Raw genomic sequence first — 15,779 nt, 5'->3', positions numbered from 1 at the left:
GTTTTATGCTCCAGGACAGCCATTGGAGTGTCCTCGGGGGGGGGGATCAGTCAGCAACATATCCCACAGGTCATTGAACTAGCAATTGCTGTATAAGAGTGCTTTATAACATTAATACAAACCTTTTGGGACCTCTTATTTTCTCTATGTAGCCTCTTGGATCTATTTTGTTCCTTTTGACTTACGGTAGATGTGCTAGGCTGAACAGTTGTTGTTCTCCTAGATCACGAACGCGAGGATGGTAGAATTGTAGCTGAGAAACCCGTGCCGTTTACAAAGAACCAAGTCTCGTTCTTCCTACATAACAGCATCACTTCCCGTCCTAACCTCTCCCTCTCCGTCTGTCAGGTGACCACCCTGGTGAACACCAGCAACAAAGGGCCCAGCAGTAAGAAGAAGGGGCGCTCCAAGAAGGCGCACGTGCTGGCCCTGTCCGTGGAGCAGGCCACGCAGAACTTCCTGGAGAAGGGCGAGCAGATCGCTAAGAACAGCCACGATCTCAAGGAGGAGCTCATCCTCGCCGTGGAGGACGTCCGCAAGCAAGGTATGTCCGTACAGGGACACCATACCATGTAGTACTCTTGTGTTTAGAGATATATGAATCCATTAAATGGGACAGCAAGGTGAAGAGAGTCCAATGTACTCACAGGGATACCATACCATACTTTTCTGGTGTATACTGTTCATGAAATGTGACAGCAAGCTCTCCAGACCCCAGGGTGTATTCTGATTCCCATCCGGAACTGCTGTGACATTATGTATTAGGAGCTTGAACGGCGCCTGGATGCTTCCACCCCCTTTGGAGAGCTTCCCATGCATGTTTCAGAAGAACACATGAAAGGAGAACTTGGAGAACTTAAAGGTAGAATCCCAGATTGAATATTCCCCCATGTATGTACTTTTATTTCCTTCAAACTTAAAAAGAGTCCTACTTTTCAATTATATTTTCTCACTCTGAGCCTTAAGTCACCTTGTCAGTCTGTAAACCTGGCTTTATCACGCTCCAACTGTCTCGTATCCACACACGCTCACGTACCCACATACACATACACACACACACACACACACACACACACACACACACACACACACACACACACACACACACACACACACACACACACACACACACACAAACCACTTACACCACACAGCTCCCCAAGCCCATGTTAAAACCCTCAGCATTGTATGGAGTCTGCCAGGCTGAAAGCTTAGTCTGGCTCTGGTGTATTGCCCAAGTCAGTCCCAGCAGGGGCCCTCAATGAAAAAGCACCAACATCGGCAGAGATCTCCCTCTGTCTCTCTCACTCTCTGTCTCTCTCTTTCGCTGCATGAAAATTCCCCTCCTCTTCCTCTCTTCAATCTAGAACACCTGCCCAACAAACAATATCTGGATTCAGTTAAACCGCGTCACTCTTCAAGCAGGCACTTAGCAATCTCGCTTTCTTGTGCAGTCATCGTAGCCAATTTACTGTGGTAGCTATCAAGCTGTGGAGGAGAAAGGGTTGTGTTGAACTCAGACCCTGCTTATCAGTCATGTGTTCTGTTTTTAACATGGAAATTGATTAGGCTAGATTCCCTTGCTGAGTAAAATGTCAGTGCAGAATAGCGTAAGTGTTTGACTCTTTTGCAGCAGGCTATCTGCTTCAGAGTACAGTATTTGCATTCTTTAATGGGCTCACTGGACACAAGCAGACATATCGTTTTCCATTTTCCATTTTAATGCCTGTCATGTTTTTCCAGAACTCGTTTATTGACTGTCATTACATTTGATGGAGGCCCTTCTTCAGGAAGTTGGCACTATCCTCTTCTTCTATTGGAGCAGGCCATCAGACTGTTAAATAGTCCCCACTAGCCGGCCTCTGCCCGGCACCCCCTCATATGAATTTGGGTGCGTAACCCATTAGGGCATCCACCCACGCAGCCAGCACCATCAATAAACGATGGATGTTGGCCAAATGAGCCACATTTATGCGTCCTTAAAAACAGCCTATAGTCTAACACTATTCCTTGTCTTGATGTGAAGAATTACAAAACTTTATAGCCTATTGTTTTATTGCTTTTTACTTTCCCCAAACAACAATTGTCCACCTCATGGTTCAGCTGTCAGAGATTTAAGCACCAAATGCATCAGAGCATTGCATGCATAGGCCTGTAGGATTAGGTGTTCACTGTATGATATGAATGTTTAGAAAAATATATGTAAAGCATGAGAAGCTGAGGCCTAGCCCTGGAGATCGAGAGAGATGCCGGCGGCATGTTACGACACAGACATGTCGTTATCATTGCCACGTAGGCTAGCCTACTGCATCTGCTACACACATATTGGTGTACCGAAGGAGGCTACTTCGTTAATATTTTTGTTTGAAAGACGAGCATTACATTGTAAGAATATAGGAGTAGCTTTGGTAGGACTGAAACATTATTCCTCGCCTCAAGGTCAACTGTCAGAGTCAGTTGGAGTGCTGGTGGGTACTGCCTTCGTAGACCTGCAGTATAATAGGTTAATAACCACACCACACCAAACTTTCACAAACGTTTCTAAACTTTATTAGGGTACTATAAAAAGTAAGTCAAGCCCATTTTTATAGGGAAAATACGAGCAGGATATTATATCGTGGCAAACCCATTACAGTTGGAACTTGATTTGGCCAAAGAAAATGGTTCAGAATGAAACAAAACACTTTCAAACTGGTTTATACCTTCTCAAAAGGTCCAGCAATTAACAAGAAAGGCTAGTGCCTACCGTCCCTAACCAATTACAGCAATATGCTAATTATATGTATTTTACAACAGGCCTACTTATATAACCTATCTTAAACTAAATAAGGTGCACACAATTAAAAAGACAGATTTAAATTAAAAAATGTCTCAACAGAATAAAACAAAACACATTTTGCATATTTAAAGAACTGGTTTAGAGTAACAAATATGTCCAGAATAATAACAATGGTATACTGTGATAACAATGATAAAACAAATTATTATGAATACCAAAAAAATGTATTAAGTTAAAAAAATGGCATCCTAGGGCCTCCCGGGTGGCGCAGTGGTTAAGGGCGCTGTACTGCAGTGCCAGCTGTGCCATCAGTAGTCCTTGGGTTCGCGCCCAGGCTCTGTCGTAACCGGCCGCGACCGGGAGTTCTGTGGGGCGAGGCACAATTGGCCTAGCGTCGTCTGGGTTAGGAAGGGCTTGGTCGGTCAGTAGGGATGTCCTTGTCTCATCATTGGTGCGGCTGCCTTCCGGGTTGGATGCGCGCTGTGTTAAGAAGCAGTGCGGCTGGTTGGGTTGTGTATCGGAGGACGCATGACTTTCAACCTTAGTCTCTCCCAGTGCAGTAGCCTGCATCTTTGTCCACTTCCCTGCTTTGTCCAGTACAATTTTTAAATGCAGACATTCCCCGTGTGGGCTTTTTACTATTGGCACACTCTCTAACTTTCGTTTTACTATATCTCCATTCCGTTTATTTTTATTCTGAAAAACTCCCCAGTCCTTTGCGATTACAAGCATACCCATACCCAAGCATACCCATAACTATGCTTGGAAAATAAAGAGAGCTGTACTCAGTAATGTGTTGTATTAGATTTGCCACAAACATGACTATTTGTATACAGGAAAATTGCTTGAATTGCTTTTCCAACATATTTGCAGTGTTACTTGAGTGCCTTGTTGCAAACAGGATGCATGTTTTGGAATATTTTTATTCTGTACAAGCTTCCTTCTTTTCACTCTGTCAATTACGTTAGTATTGTGGAGTAACTACAATGTTGTAATCACAGCCATTAAAGTCTGTAACTGATTTAAAGTCACGATTGGCCTCATGTTGTAATCCCTGAGCAGTTTCTTTCTTCTCCGGCAACTGAGTTGGGAAGAAAGCATCTACCAATAGGTGCCCTTCTTTGCGAGGCATTGGAAAACCTCCCTGGTCTTTGTGGTTGAATCTGTGTTTGAAATGTACTTCTTGATTGAGGGACCTTACAGATATGTAAGTTGTGGGGTACGGAGATGAGGAAGTCTTTCAAAAATCATGTTAAACACTATTATTGCATAGAAAGTGAGTCCATGCAACTTATTAGTCAAGTTTTTTACTCCTGAACTCATTTAGGCTTGCCATAACAAAGGGGTTAAATACTTATTGACTCAAGACATTTCAGTTTTGAATTTTTTCAACATTTGTAAACATGTAAAAAAACAACATAATTTCACTTCAACATTACGGTAGGCCAGTGACAAAAAATATATATATTTAATCCATTTTAAATTCAGGCTGTAACACAACCAAATGTGGAAAAAGTAAAGGGGTGTGAATACTTTCTGAAGGCACTGTATATATAATTTGAGCTGCGTGCATCACGAGAAAATGTATTGATTTATTTCACTTTGCCTGTAAGAACGCTGATGAACACGGGCATGACTGATTAGCGGGCATGTCTGATTAGCCTGCGCTGTGGTGCAGACTCTGGTAGCATGCTGGCTGTCAATGAATAGCTTGCAAGTAGATAGTGAGAAATAATCAGTAGGCCTCATATTACATTAATGAAATCTATGAAATAACCCCCCCCCCTCCCCCCCTCCCCCAAGCTATTTACAGGCAGTTAACACTATTCTGCATAAATACATTTTCCCATCTTCAATCGGTTCAATCACATTGTTAAAATGTTTTCCTTCTGTTAGAAAAGCGACAGTCCTGGCTGAGCCCCATATGCAGGCGCACCGATATGCTTCACAGTTACAACAGTCCTGGCTGAGCCCCATATGCAGGCGCACCGATATGCTTCACAGTTACAACAGTCCTGGCTGAGCCCCATATGCAGGCGCACCGATATGCTTCACAGTTACAACAGTCCTGGCTGAGCCCCATATGCAGGCGCCCCGATATGCTGAGCCCCATATGCAGGCGCACCGATATGCTTCACAGTTACAACAGTCCTGGCTGAGCCCCATATGCAGGCGCACCGATATGCTTCACAGTTACAACCGTCCTGGCTGAGCCCCATATGCGGGCGCACCGATATGCTTCACAGTTACAACCGTCCTGGCTGAGCCCCACATGCAGGCGCACCGATATGCTTCACATTTACAACCGTCCTGGCTGAGCCCCACATGCAGGCGCACCGATATGCTTCACAGTTACAACCGTCCTGGCTGAGCCCCACATGCAGGCGCACTGATATGCTTCACAGTTACAACAGTCCTGGCTGAGCCCCATATGCAGGCGCCCCGATATGCTGAGCCCCATATGCAGGCGCACCGATATGCTTCACAGTTACAACAGTCCTGGCTGAGCCCCATATGCAGGCGCACCGATATGCTTCACAGTTACAACAGTCCTGGCTGAGCCCCATATGCAGGCGCACCGATATGCTTCACAGTTACAACCGTCCTGGCTGAGCCCCATATGCGGGCGCACCGATATGCTTCACAGTTTCAACCGTCCTGGCTGAGCCCCACATGCAGGCGCACCGATATGCTTCACAGTTACAACCGTCCTGGCTGAGCCCCACATGCAGGCGCACCGATATGCTTCACAGTTACAACCGTCCTGGCTGAGCCCCACATGCAGGCGCACCGATATGCTTCACAGTTACAACAGTCCTGGCTGAGCCCCATATGCAGGCGCACCGATATGCTTCTCAGTTACAACAGTCCTGGCTGAGCCCCATATGCAGGCGCACCGATATGCTTCACAGTTACAACCGTCCTGGCTGAGCCCCACATGCAGGCGCACCGATATGCTTCACAGTTACAACCGTCCTGGCTGAGCCCCACATGCAGGCGCACCGATATGCTTCACAGTTACAACAGTCCTGGCTGAGCCCCATATGCAGGCGCACCGATATGCTTCTCAGTTACAACCGTCCTGGCTGAGCCCCATATGCAGGCGCACCGATATGCTTCACAGTTACAACAGTCCTGGCTGAGCCCCATATGCAGGCGCACAGATATGCTTCACAGTTACAACAGTCCTGGCTGAGCCCCATATGCAGGCGCACCGATATGCTTCTCAGTTACAACCGTCCTGGCTGAGCCCCATATGCAGGCGCACCGATATGCTTCACAGTTACAACCGTCCTGGCTGAGCCCCATATGCAGGCGCACCGATATGCTTCGCAGTTACATTGTAGCCAAGCTGTGTCTGTATGTGCCTATTCACCAAAAGAAAAAGCACCGGATATTTGTGTCTTGATAAAAACAGCTCTGCTTGCAGGCCTGGTTAAAACCTGGAGGCAAAAGGGGGCTTGGCCCCCTCAGCTGAAACATGTGCCACCTCTGTCCCTATATAAAAATACACCAAACTGCTGTTTGACCTTCAAGAAGATAGAGGATGCTTCCTAAATGGCACCCAGTTCAGTCCCTGGTCGAACGTAGTGCACTATATAGGGAATAGGATGCCAGTTGGGAAAGATCCTAATTGGTTTAATTGGCTCAATACTTGGCCCTGCCAGGTCCAATAACATCTAATCCAAAATGTTCACTAATCAATGGTTGGGTCTGGTGCCCTTGAAACAAAGTGGTATTTTCCTCATCTGCCATTCAAAAGACAGTAAACAGCAAAGATTCAAAGTGAGTTATTTGAAAGTGAGTTTGAAGCCCAGAGTTGAAAACAATATATCTTTTATTTTTCTCTTGCACCCTCTGGTGCTGGATTTGCTCACGCCAGTCTAAACCCCCTCCGTTCTATGCAAATCTGATTCTACACGTGACCATTGGTTGCAAAATTCCTGTAACTTCCACCAAACTTCCCAGGTTTGGAGAAATTCCTGTTGAAAGATTTCCCGAAATCAGGAGGGAATAAGCAGGACATTCAAAGGAAATGCACTACCCTAGTTGTAGCCTCGCCTCTATAGCCGACCATCCATTTCACACACACTCATCCCTGGCCCCATTACACACTTCCCAGGCTTAGCATGACTGCTAACTTTTCTATCCCAGGGAATACTGTATATGTATGTGTTTGGAATTTAAATACGAGGACTCGTCATATGCAGACACAAACCCTCTAAACCACGTTAAAAGTTTAGGGGAAAGTCTTACCGAGCGTGGATTGTCGTTTGGTTTTCCGAATCCCGAGATCCAAAAATCTCATTTCCCAGTGGTTAAGCGCTCGGCGGGTCAGAGTAATGGGGTGATCAAACGTTCCCTCTCTCTTGATGGATTAGAAGCAGGAGGAGGGAGAGAGAGAGTGTGTGTGTGTGTGTCTGGGTGTCCATGGGTGTCCATGGGTGTGTGTGTAAGAGAGGGAAAGTGTGATACATTCCTCTGATTGATACCCATTAAGCTCAGGCCCTGGCCCTGGCTTTGGAGAATGTAACGATCCCGAGATGTTTTACTCCACAGTCACGCAACGTTAATGCTTTGATTGTCCGTGGTCGGTAGCACCGCCGCCTCCGCAGTGTCGGAACACCGTATAGGCTATAGATGCCTGTTGAAGGGCTGTGATTCAACCATTTGTAAACAGGTCACGCCGAAAGCCTGTGGCTCGGTACAACCCTCACCGTTCTCCAATGTGTAACACTACGCCCCGTCAAATAGTGCTCTGTTATCGTCTTGGGAAGGTTTCCTTTCAGGATGGCCAACGTCGTCTATGAAGTCACTTACAGTTGTTTTCCCGCCTGTAAGTTAAGTCCCCTTCAACGGCTGAATGGAGTTAAATGAGCCCTGGCTCGAAGCTGATGTTTTCCTCCGATTGGAATTGGATTGTTCTGTATGTTCAATACTCAGATCAGCAGAAAGAGAAGTGGGGGCTTACCACCGGCAGCTGTTGTACACATATTCATCATCCATCCGGCTCTCAACATCTACCGTTTCCTCACATTTCATAGTGTGCACTGCAGACAGACTTGACACCATTCCAGATCCATGAAATGGATCAGTGGCACACTGGGCCGTGCAATTCCTCACTGAGCTTTGATCAGAGTTTCCACTTGTGCCCTAGTTAAGCCATGGGTGAGGGAGAAAGAGTGTGAAGGAAAGCATGGGGATGAGCGTGGAAGAAGAGAAAATGGAGAAATGGAATTGAAGGAACACTGACATAGCGAAAGAGGGAGAGGACAGACTAGCCAGAGAGTACGGGCTGTGTGTGTGTGTGTGTGTGTGTGTGTGTGTGTGTGTGTGTGTTTCACGAAGTATTCAGACCCCTTGGAGTTCTTCTCATTTTATTGTGTTTTACGAAGTGGGATTCAAATGGATTTCATTGTCATTTTTTAGTCAGCAATCTACACAAAATACTCCATAATGTCAAAGTGGAAGATTGTCGACTACAAAGACCAGGAAGCTTTTCCAAATCCTCATAAAGAATCCTCATAAAGATGGGCAGTGATTGGTAACAATAACAATAACAAATCAGCCATTGGATTTCTCTTTAAGCATTGTCAAGTTAATAATTATGCTGTGGATTACGTATTAAACCACCCAGACACTTCAAAGATACAGTCATCCTTCTGAACGGAATGTCTCGCAAAGAAGGGAACAGCCTGTTGGTAGCAGGCATTGAATATCCATTTGAGCATGGTGAAGTAATTCATTACACTTTGAATTGTGTATCAATACACCTAGTCACTGGCCGTGATGGCTGTGATAGGAAAAAACTGAGGATGGATCAACAACATTGTAGTTACCCCACAATACTAACCTAATTGACCGAGTGGAATGAAGGAAGCATGTATAGAATACAAATATTCCAAAACATGCAACCTGTTTGCAACAAGGCATTATGTTTGGAGCAAATCCAATACAACACATCACTGAGTACCACTCTCCATATTTTCATGCATGGTGGTGGCTGCATCATGTTATTGGTATGCTTGTCATCGACAAGGTCTAGGGACATTTGTAGGATAAAAAGACATGGAATAGAGCTAAGTACATGCGCTCAGTTACTGGTGTAAAGCAGACTGAAGCCAAATCTGCGCTGGAGTTGCTTACCAAGAAGATAGTGAATGTTCCTGAGTGACCAAAATACAGTATTGAGTTACATCTTCTTGAAAATCTATGGCAAGACTTGAACATTTCTGCCTAGCCATGATCATTAACATCTTGACAGAGCTTGAATCATTTTGTAAATAATAAGGGGCAAACATTTCACAATCCAGGTGTGCAAATCTCTTCTAGACTTACCCAAGAAGACTCACAGATGTAATCAATACCAAAGGTGTCTCTAACATGTATTGACTAAGGAAGCTGAATACTACTATATTTTAGATATAAAACGTTTGTTAAACTTTAAACAAAATGTTTTTTATAAAGTATTCCACTTTGACATAAAAATATTTTTGTGTAGATTGTTGACATAAAATGTAAATAAATCCATTTTAATTTTGTAACAATAAAATGTGAAGAAATCCAAGGCGCCTGAATACGTTCGCAATACACTGTATGTGTGCGTGTGTCCCCTGTATGTGTGTGTTCACGCTTGACCTTTCACTGTTAATGGGAGAGCTCTCTCCTCATGAGGAAACCAATCAATCAGGCTGAATCCCTGGCTGCCAATGAGACCAGGAAGAACTAACTAGCTGACCTTGAGCTACAGGAAGGGACAGCAGACCCAGTCACACCCCATTGGGGGGATCAGAAATGTCCACAATCCACATCCCATTAAGTCCCATTATAAGGGTGTGGCCTACAAAAGGTTGTATCCGCCCCAAATGCGCCTTAGTCAAAAGTAGTGCACTATAAAGGGAATAGAGTGCCATTTTGGATGCAGATAATGAGCGAGAGGATTGTCGACACTGACGGGGCACTATTTTAGAAGATTGAAATGGTGTCTGGTTCTCTATTCGGTGACTAATCCATGACAGTAACAGTCCTTTATTGAAGGATAAACCACTATTTGAATGTACATTTGTTTGTGTCTTTTTAAATGATATAGTCGCGAGGAACTGTGTCAAGAACTACCATACATGGAGCTTTTCAACTGAAAGCCCACATCTAGTTCACCCACTTTAGGTTCACACTGCCTGAAGATCATACTGACATTTCATTTGTTTTGCGTCTGGAGAAAAAGTGGAAAGATAGTTAACGTTCTCCCTTTGTATTTATGGAGAATTCAGACAGGCAAATGGAACAGGAGCTAGCAGGAGTACCGTGTGGAAAGAGAGGTCCTTGCCCATAAACCTTTTGAAGCTAAAGGTTATTTTAACAGTGTGCAGCCCGAGCCACCATCAAACCTATAATCTTGTCTATAACCCTCTGAGTCCTATCGTCCAATCGTCTCCTCCTGATTACATTATGGATGCTGATTTCAGACTGCGGCGATTCACTAAGCCCACCAAACTGTCAACGGAACGCACGCACACACGTACATGCACACACGCACACTGCCTGCCTCGTCATCGGCCTGGAAGGATGAGTTATGATGGCTGTGTGTGTGTGTGTGTGCGTGCGTGCGTGCGTGCGTGCGTGTGTGTGCGCGTGCGTGCGTGTGTGCTTGCTTCTCTGTGTATGACCTATGGATGTATCTGTACTTTTCATCAGGTGGCATAAGCCACTGATGCCCCCCTAGGGCTTTAAGGGGAGCCAGTCAGTGGATTTATGAATCAGAAGGCCTCAGACAGGGAGAGTATTCCCGAGTGAGACTAAAGATCTGCTCTGTCTGAGGTTAGCCTGTTCCCTTAACTGTGCCCATATCTGACAATTAGAGTTGTCAATCCAGCACAAACAGATCTGGGATCAGGCTAGTCTGAGGTGACTCCTAATTACCTCTCTAGATCCAATTGTAAGATGTACCTCTAGTGCCACTCTGTCTAGGACTATACTATGGCTTCCCCTTACATGAACCAAGCTGGATTGCATTTGAACCGTCATACAGCATACTCTACGGCAGACATATATGATGTTCAGATAAAGTGTGATGAAGGGAACGTACAAACACAACTCCTTCTCTCTGTTCTGTCTACGAATTCCACATGGTTCCCTGGGTTACGACATTACAACCTCCGGCCTCCTGTGCTTCTGTGGTTGCGTGGGCCACACAGGAGGAGGCTGCCGCTATGCAACCACCACCACAGGGCTAAAACTAAGGGAGCTTTTCAGCTCACTACCACCACTCAGGAAGAAGCAAAATGGTTCCCTGGTTTCCTACCGCGTTGATGTAATGAAGATTAAGATTGCAGCACACAAAGAGAAGTTCGGGCTAGGAAGTGTACACTTACGACTAAACATGTACAATACAACACGTGAATACTGTTGTAGATACTGTACATACACATTGGAATACAGTGCCTTCAGAAAGTATTCACACCCCCTTTGCTTTGTCTACATTTTGTTGTTACAAAGTGGGATTAAAATTGATTTAATATGTATTTTTTGTCAACTACACAAAATACTCTGTAATGTCAAAGTGGAAGGAAAATTCTAACATTTAAAAAAAAATTCATGAAAAATGAAACACTAATATATCTTGATTCGATAAGTATTCAACCCCCTGAGTCAATAGTTAGATGCACATTGCAAAATGCCAAACAAGCTCACATTCCAAAACAAAACCACGTGTCCATGCAAGTCATTCCTTTAAAAATCCATGTATGATTATTATGAAGTACCACTTGTGTGTCCCAATCCTCATATTACTTTTGCATTGGTCTTCCAACAACACGCGGGAGGAAACAGCGCAATAGCCTCTCTATTTGAATAGGTTATAGCCTATATCCCCGGTATAGCCCCTGTCTCCCCTAATCTGCTTCGTTTGCGCTCATAAATGCTCTGCTACTCACAGACTGTTTCAGAGATCTCAAGTTATGATGCTGCGTGCATTTCATCAAATGCTCACAGTAAATCAACTATAATACATGTTTTAAAAAATCCTAGCCTTTGCCAATGACAAGCATACCCATAACATGATGCAGCCACCACCATGCTTGAAAATATGAGTGGTACTCAGTGATGTGTTGTGTTGGATTTGCTCCAAACATAATGCTTTGTATTCAGGACATAAAGCTATTTTCTTTGCCACATTTTTTGCAGTTTTACCTTAGTGCCTTTTTGCAAACAGGTTGCATGTTTTGGAATATTTGTATTCCATACAGGCTTCATTCTTTTCACTCTGTCAATTAGGTTAGTATTGTGGGGTAACTACAGTGTTGTTGATCCATCCTCAATTTTTTCCTATCGCAGGCATTAAACTCTGTAACTGTTGCAAAGTCACCATTAGGCTCATGGTGAAATCCCTGAGCAGTTTCCTTCCTCTCCGGGCAACTTACTTAGGAAGGATACCTCTATCTTTGTAGTGACTGGGTGTATTGATACACCATCCAAAGTGTAATTAATTACTTCACCATGCTCAAAGGGATATTCAATGCCTGCTATCAACAGGCTGTTCCCTTCTTTGCACGACATTGGAAACCTCCCTGGTCTTTGTGGTTGAATCTGTGTTTGAAATTCACTTGCCAACTGAGGGACCTTACAGATAATGAAATGTGTGGGTACAGAGATGAGGTAGTCATAAAAAAAACATGTTAAACCCGATGGGAAGTGAAAGTAGATAAGGATTAAGGTTGTTAAAACAGGTTAAGGTAAGGGTAAAGGTTTGGAAGGTTAAGGTAAGGGTAAAGGTTTGGAAGGTTAAGGTAACAGTAAAGGTTTGGAAGGTTAAGGTAAGGGTAAAGGTTTGGAAGGTTAATGTAAGGGTAAAGGTTTGGAAGGTTAAGGTAAGGGTAAAGGTTTGGGAGGTTAAGGTAAAGGTAAAGGTTTGGAAGATTAAGGTAAAGGTTTGGAAGGTTAAGGTAAAGGCAAAGGTTTGGAAGGTTAAGGTAACGTTTTGGAAGGTTAAGGTAAAGGTAAAGGTTTGGAAGGTTAAGGTAAAGGCAAAGGTTTGGAAGGTTAAGGTAACGTTTTGGAAGGTTAAGGTAAAGGTAAAGGTTTGAAAGATTAAGGTAAAGGTAAAGGTTTGGAAGGTTAAGGTAAAGGTAAAGGTTTGGAAGGTTAAGGTAAAGGTAAAGGTTTGGAAGGTTAAGGTAAAGGTAAAGGTTTGGAAGGTTAAGGTAAAGGTAAAGGTTTGGAAGGTTAAGGTAAAGGTAAAGGTTTGGAAGGTTAAGGTAAAGGTAAAGGTTTGGAAGGTTAAGGTAAAGGTAAAGGCTTGGAAGGTTAAGGTAAAGGTAAAGGTTTGGAAGGTTAAGGTAAAGGTAAAGGTTTGGAAGGTTAAGGTAAAGGTAAAAGTTTGGAAGGTTAAGGTAAAGGTTTGGAAGGTTAAGGTAAAGGTAAAGGTTTGGAAGGTTAAGGTAAAGGCAAAGGTTTGGAAGGTTAAGGTAAGGGTAAAGGTTTGGAAGGTTAAGGTAAAGGTAAAGGTTTGGAAGGTTAAGGTAAAGGTAAAGGTTTGGAAGGTTAAGGTAAAGGTAAAAGTTTGGAAGGTTAAGGTAAAGGTTTGGAAGGTTAAGGTAAAGGCAAAGGTTTGGAAGGTTAAGGTAAAGGCAAAGGTTTGGAAGGTTAAGGTAAAGGTAAAGGCGTGGAAGGTTAAGGTAAAGGTAAAGGTTTGGAAGGTTAAGGTAAAGGCAAAGGTTTGGAAGGTTAAGGTAAATGTAAAGGTTTGGAAGGTTAAGGTAAAGGCAAAGGTTTGGAAGGTTAAGGTAAGGTAAAGGTTTGGAAGGTTAAGGTAAAGGTAAAGGTTTGGAAGGTTAAGGTAAAGGCAAAGGTTTGGAAGATTAAGGTAAAGGTAAAGGTTTGGAAGGTTAAGGTAAAGGCAAAGGTTTGGAAGGTTAAGGTAAAGGTAAAGGTTTGGAAGGTTAAGGTAAAGGCAAAGGTTTGGAAGGTTAAGGTAAAGGTTTGGAAGGTTAAGGTAAAGGCAAAGGTTTGGAAGGTTAAGGTAAAGGTAAAGGTTTGGAATAAGGTTAAAACGGATGGTAATGGTAATACATGTTCCCCCTAGTGGACTCTATTGAAGGCTTCTCCCGATGTCTATCTGGTGTGATTTCGCTGCTGACACACCTCCAACTTCAGCCACATCTCTCTCTCTCTCTCTCCTCTCTCTCTCTCTCTCTCTCTCTCTCTCTCTCTCTCTCTCTCTCTCTCTCTCTCTCTCACTCTGATCCCCCTCTGCAGGTGATTCAATGCGCGTGGCCTCCCAGGAGTTTGCTGACGACCCCTGCTCCTCAGTGAAGCGAGGCACCATGGTGAGGGCTGCCCGCGCCCTGCTCTCCGCCGTCACCCGCCTGCTCATCCTCGCCGACATGGCCGACGTCATGAGGCTGCTGGCCCACCTGAAAATTGTACGTAGACTCATAGTCTACGACTACTCTCCACTGATACAACGGACACATCTCATCTCAAGTGGCAACCACTTCTTGTCTCATCCGGAAGAGATTGAGATGCACCCCATCCCATGGGATATATTCTGAAGAGATAGTGAAGTTTGTGTGTTTCAAACCTCTGTGATTGTCACCCCATGCTTCCAATGGTTTGATTAAGCACCTACGGTGTAACTTATGCGTCTGAGTACAAACCTTTGGTCTAGGACCCCGTCGTAACCTCTTAACTTTTATTCCAACGCTGTGAACGACGGTGGCCTTTCAAAAGGCTGTTTTGAAGTCGCTGTCGGCTAGTTTGCATATCTTTAAACGCGCCACAGAGTGGCTCCCCTACCAGCTACAAAGTCAGCTGGCCTTTGTAGATAGACCCAGCAGGACACACACACACACACACACACACTCAACCCCCGTAGAGCTTCGGGGTGAACCAACCACTACTGTACCACATCCCCCCCCCCACACACACACACACCTCTCCCTTACTGTATGTGAAAGAGCGAGGTCGCTAGAAATCGTAAGATAACACAAGGGCTTTCCTATGCCTTTGGCTATCAACAGGGACATACTACAGGCTACAGAATAGTCAGCATCTTTAGTAAGTACAGTCACCCTGTCCTCTTAGTCATGGGCCTTGGTCAGAGTAGTGCATAGAGAATAGTGTGCCATTTAGGATGCATACAGGATACATCTTTTCTCTTCACCTAGTATGTGGACGGACACTGTATCAAAACACACTAGGAGTTCAAATGCCTTTGGCGATCCATAGAGGCGTTCTTGGACACCTTCAGTGAGTAACTTCCCCATGTCCTGTCCCATCCCCTCCCCAGTGTATCCCAGCATGCCCTGCTCTAATCCACAGCGCCACTGATCACCGCTGATCCCTGAGAGCTCTACGCTCCCACTGGGCCATAGATTAGCATATATATGAGCCAGAACCTCCTTAGTAGAGCACACACACGTGCTGGAGCTTACACACACACACACACACACACACACACACACACACACACACACGCAGGCAGGCAGGCAGGCAGGCAGGCAGGCAGGCAGACAGACAGACAGGATGTGATATCAGAGCCCAATGGATACCCTCTATACGGGACAAGGAGATATGAACCACACCTACTGTACATGTCACACCGCTTAGATGGAAGGGTTATGAAGCCTTTATGTTTACAGGACACATACATGTCACAAGTTAGGATTTGGGCTGTAGTGCTTTTATTGTGATCCAGTGCAGTGCTGGTACACTGCCAGACCTACACACACACACATACACACACACTCTCAGACAGTTCATCTTCTAGAACATTTAGGGTGTCCCGGGAGCCGAGAGGGGGCTTAACTCCAGTCTGTGCCTAAGCTTCGCCATCAAGGCCACTTATAAGTTATCTCTCTCTCCTCTCTATTTCACTCTTTCTCTCTCTCATCTCTTTCTCTTTTCTCTCTCACTCTCTCTTTTTCTTCTTTCTTTCTCTCTCTCTCTTGTCTTTCACCTTTTCTCTCTCACTCTCTCTTTCTTCTTTCTTTCTCTCTCTCTC

General features: G+C 44.5%; 1 protein-coding gene across 1 annotated transcript in view; it reads left to right on the top strand.

Moving 5' to 3' along the window:
- Positions 1 to 15,779, top strand: part of LOC109901063 (catenin alpha-2-like) — a 651,970-nt gene that overhangs the window by 135,242 nt on the left and 500,949 nt on the right. The window contains exons 3-4 of the mRNA XM_020497062.2: positions 349 to 544; positions 14,033 to 14,199. Of these exons, the coding sequence (XP_020352651.2) occupies positions 349 to 544; positions 14,033 to 14,199 (363 nt within the window). The remainder of the gene's footprint in view (positions 1 to 348; positions 545 to 14,032; positions 14,200 to 15,779) is intronic.

Source organism: Oncorhynchus kisutch, linkage group LG12, assembly GCF_002021735.2.
Source record: "Oncorhynchus kisutch isolate 150728-3 linkage group LG12, Okis_V2, whole genome shotgun sequence".
NCBI lineage: Eukaryota > Metazoa > Chordata > Actinopteri > Salmoniformes > Salmonidae > Oncorhynchus > Oncorhynchus kisutch.
The sequence above is the reverse complement of the archived record's forward strand: the minus strand, read 5'-3'. Positions and strand labels throughout refer to the sequence as shown.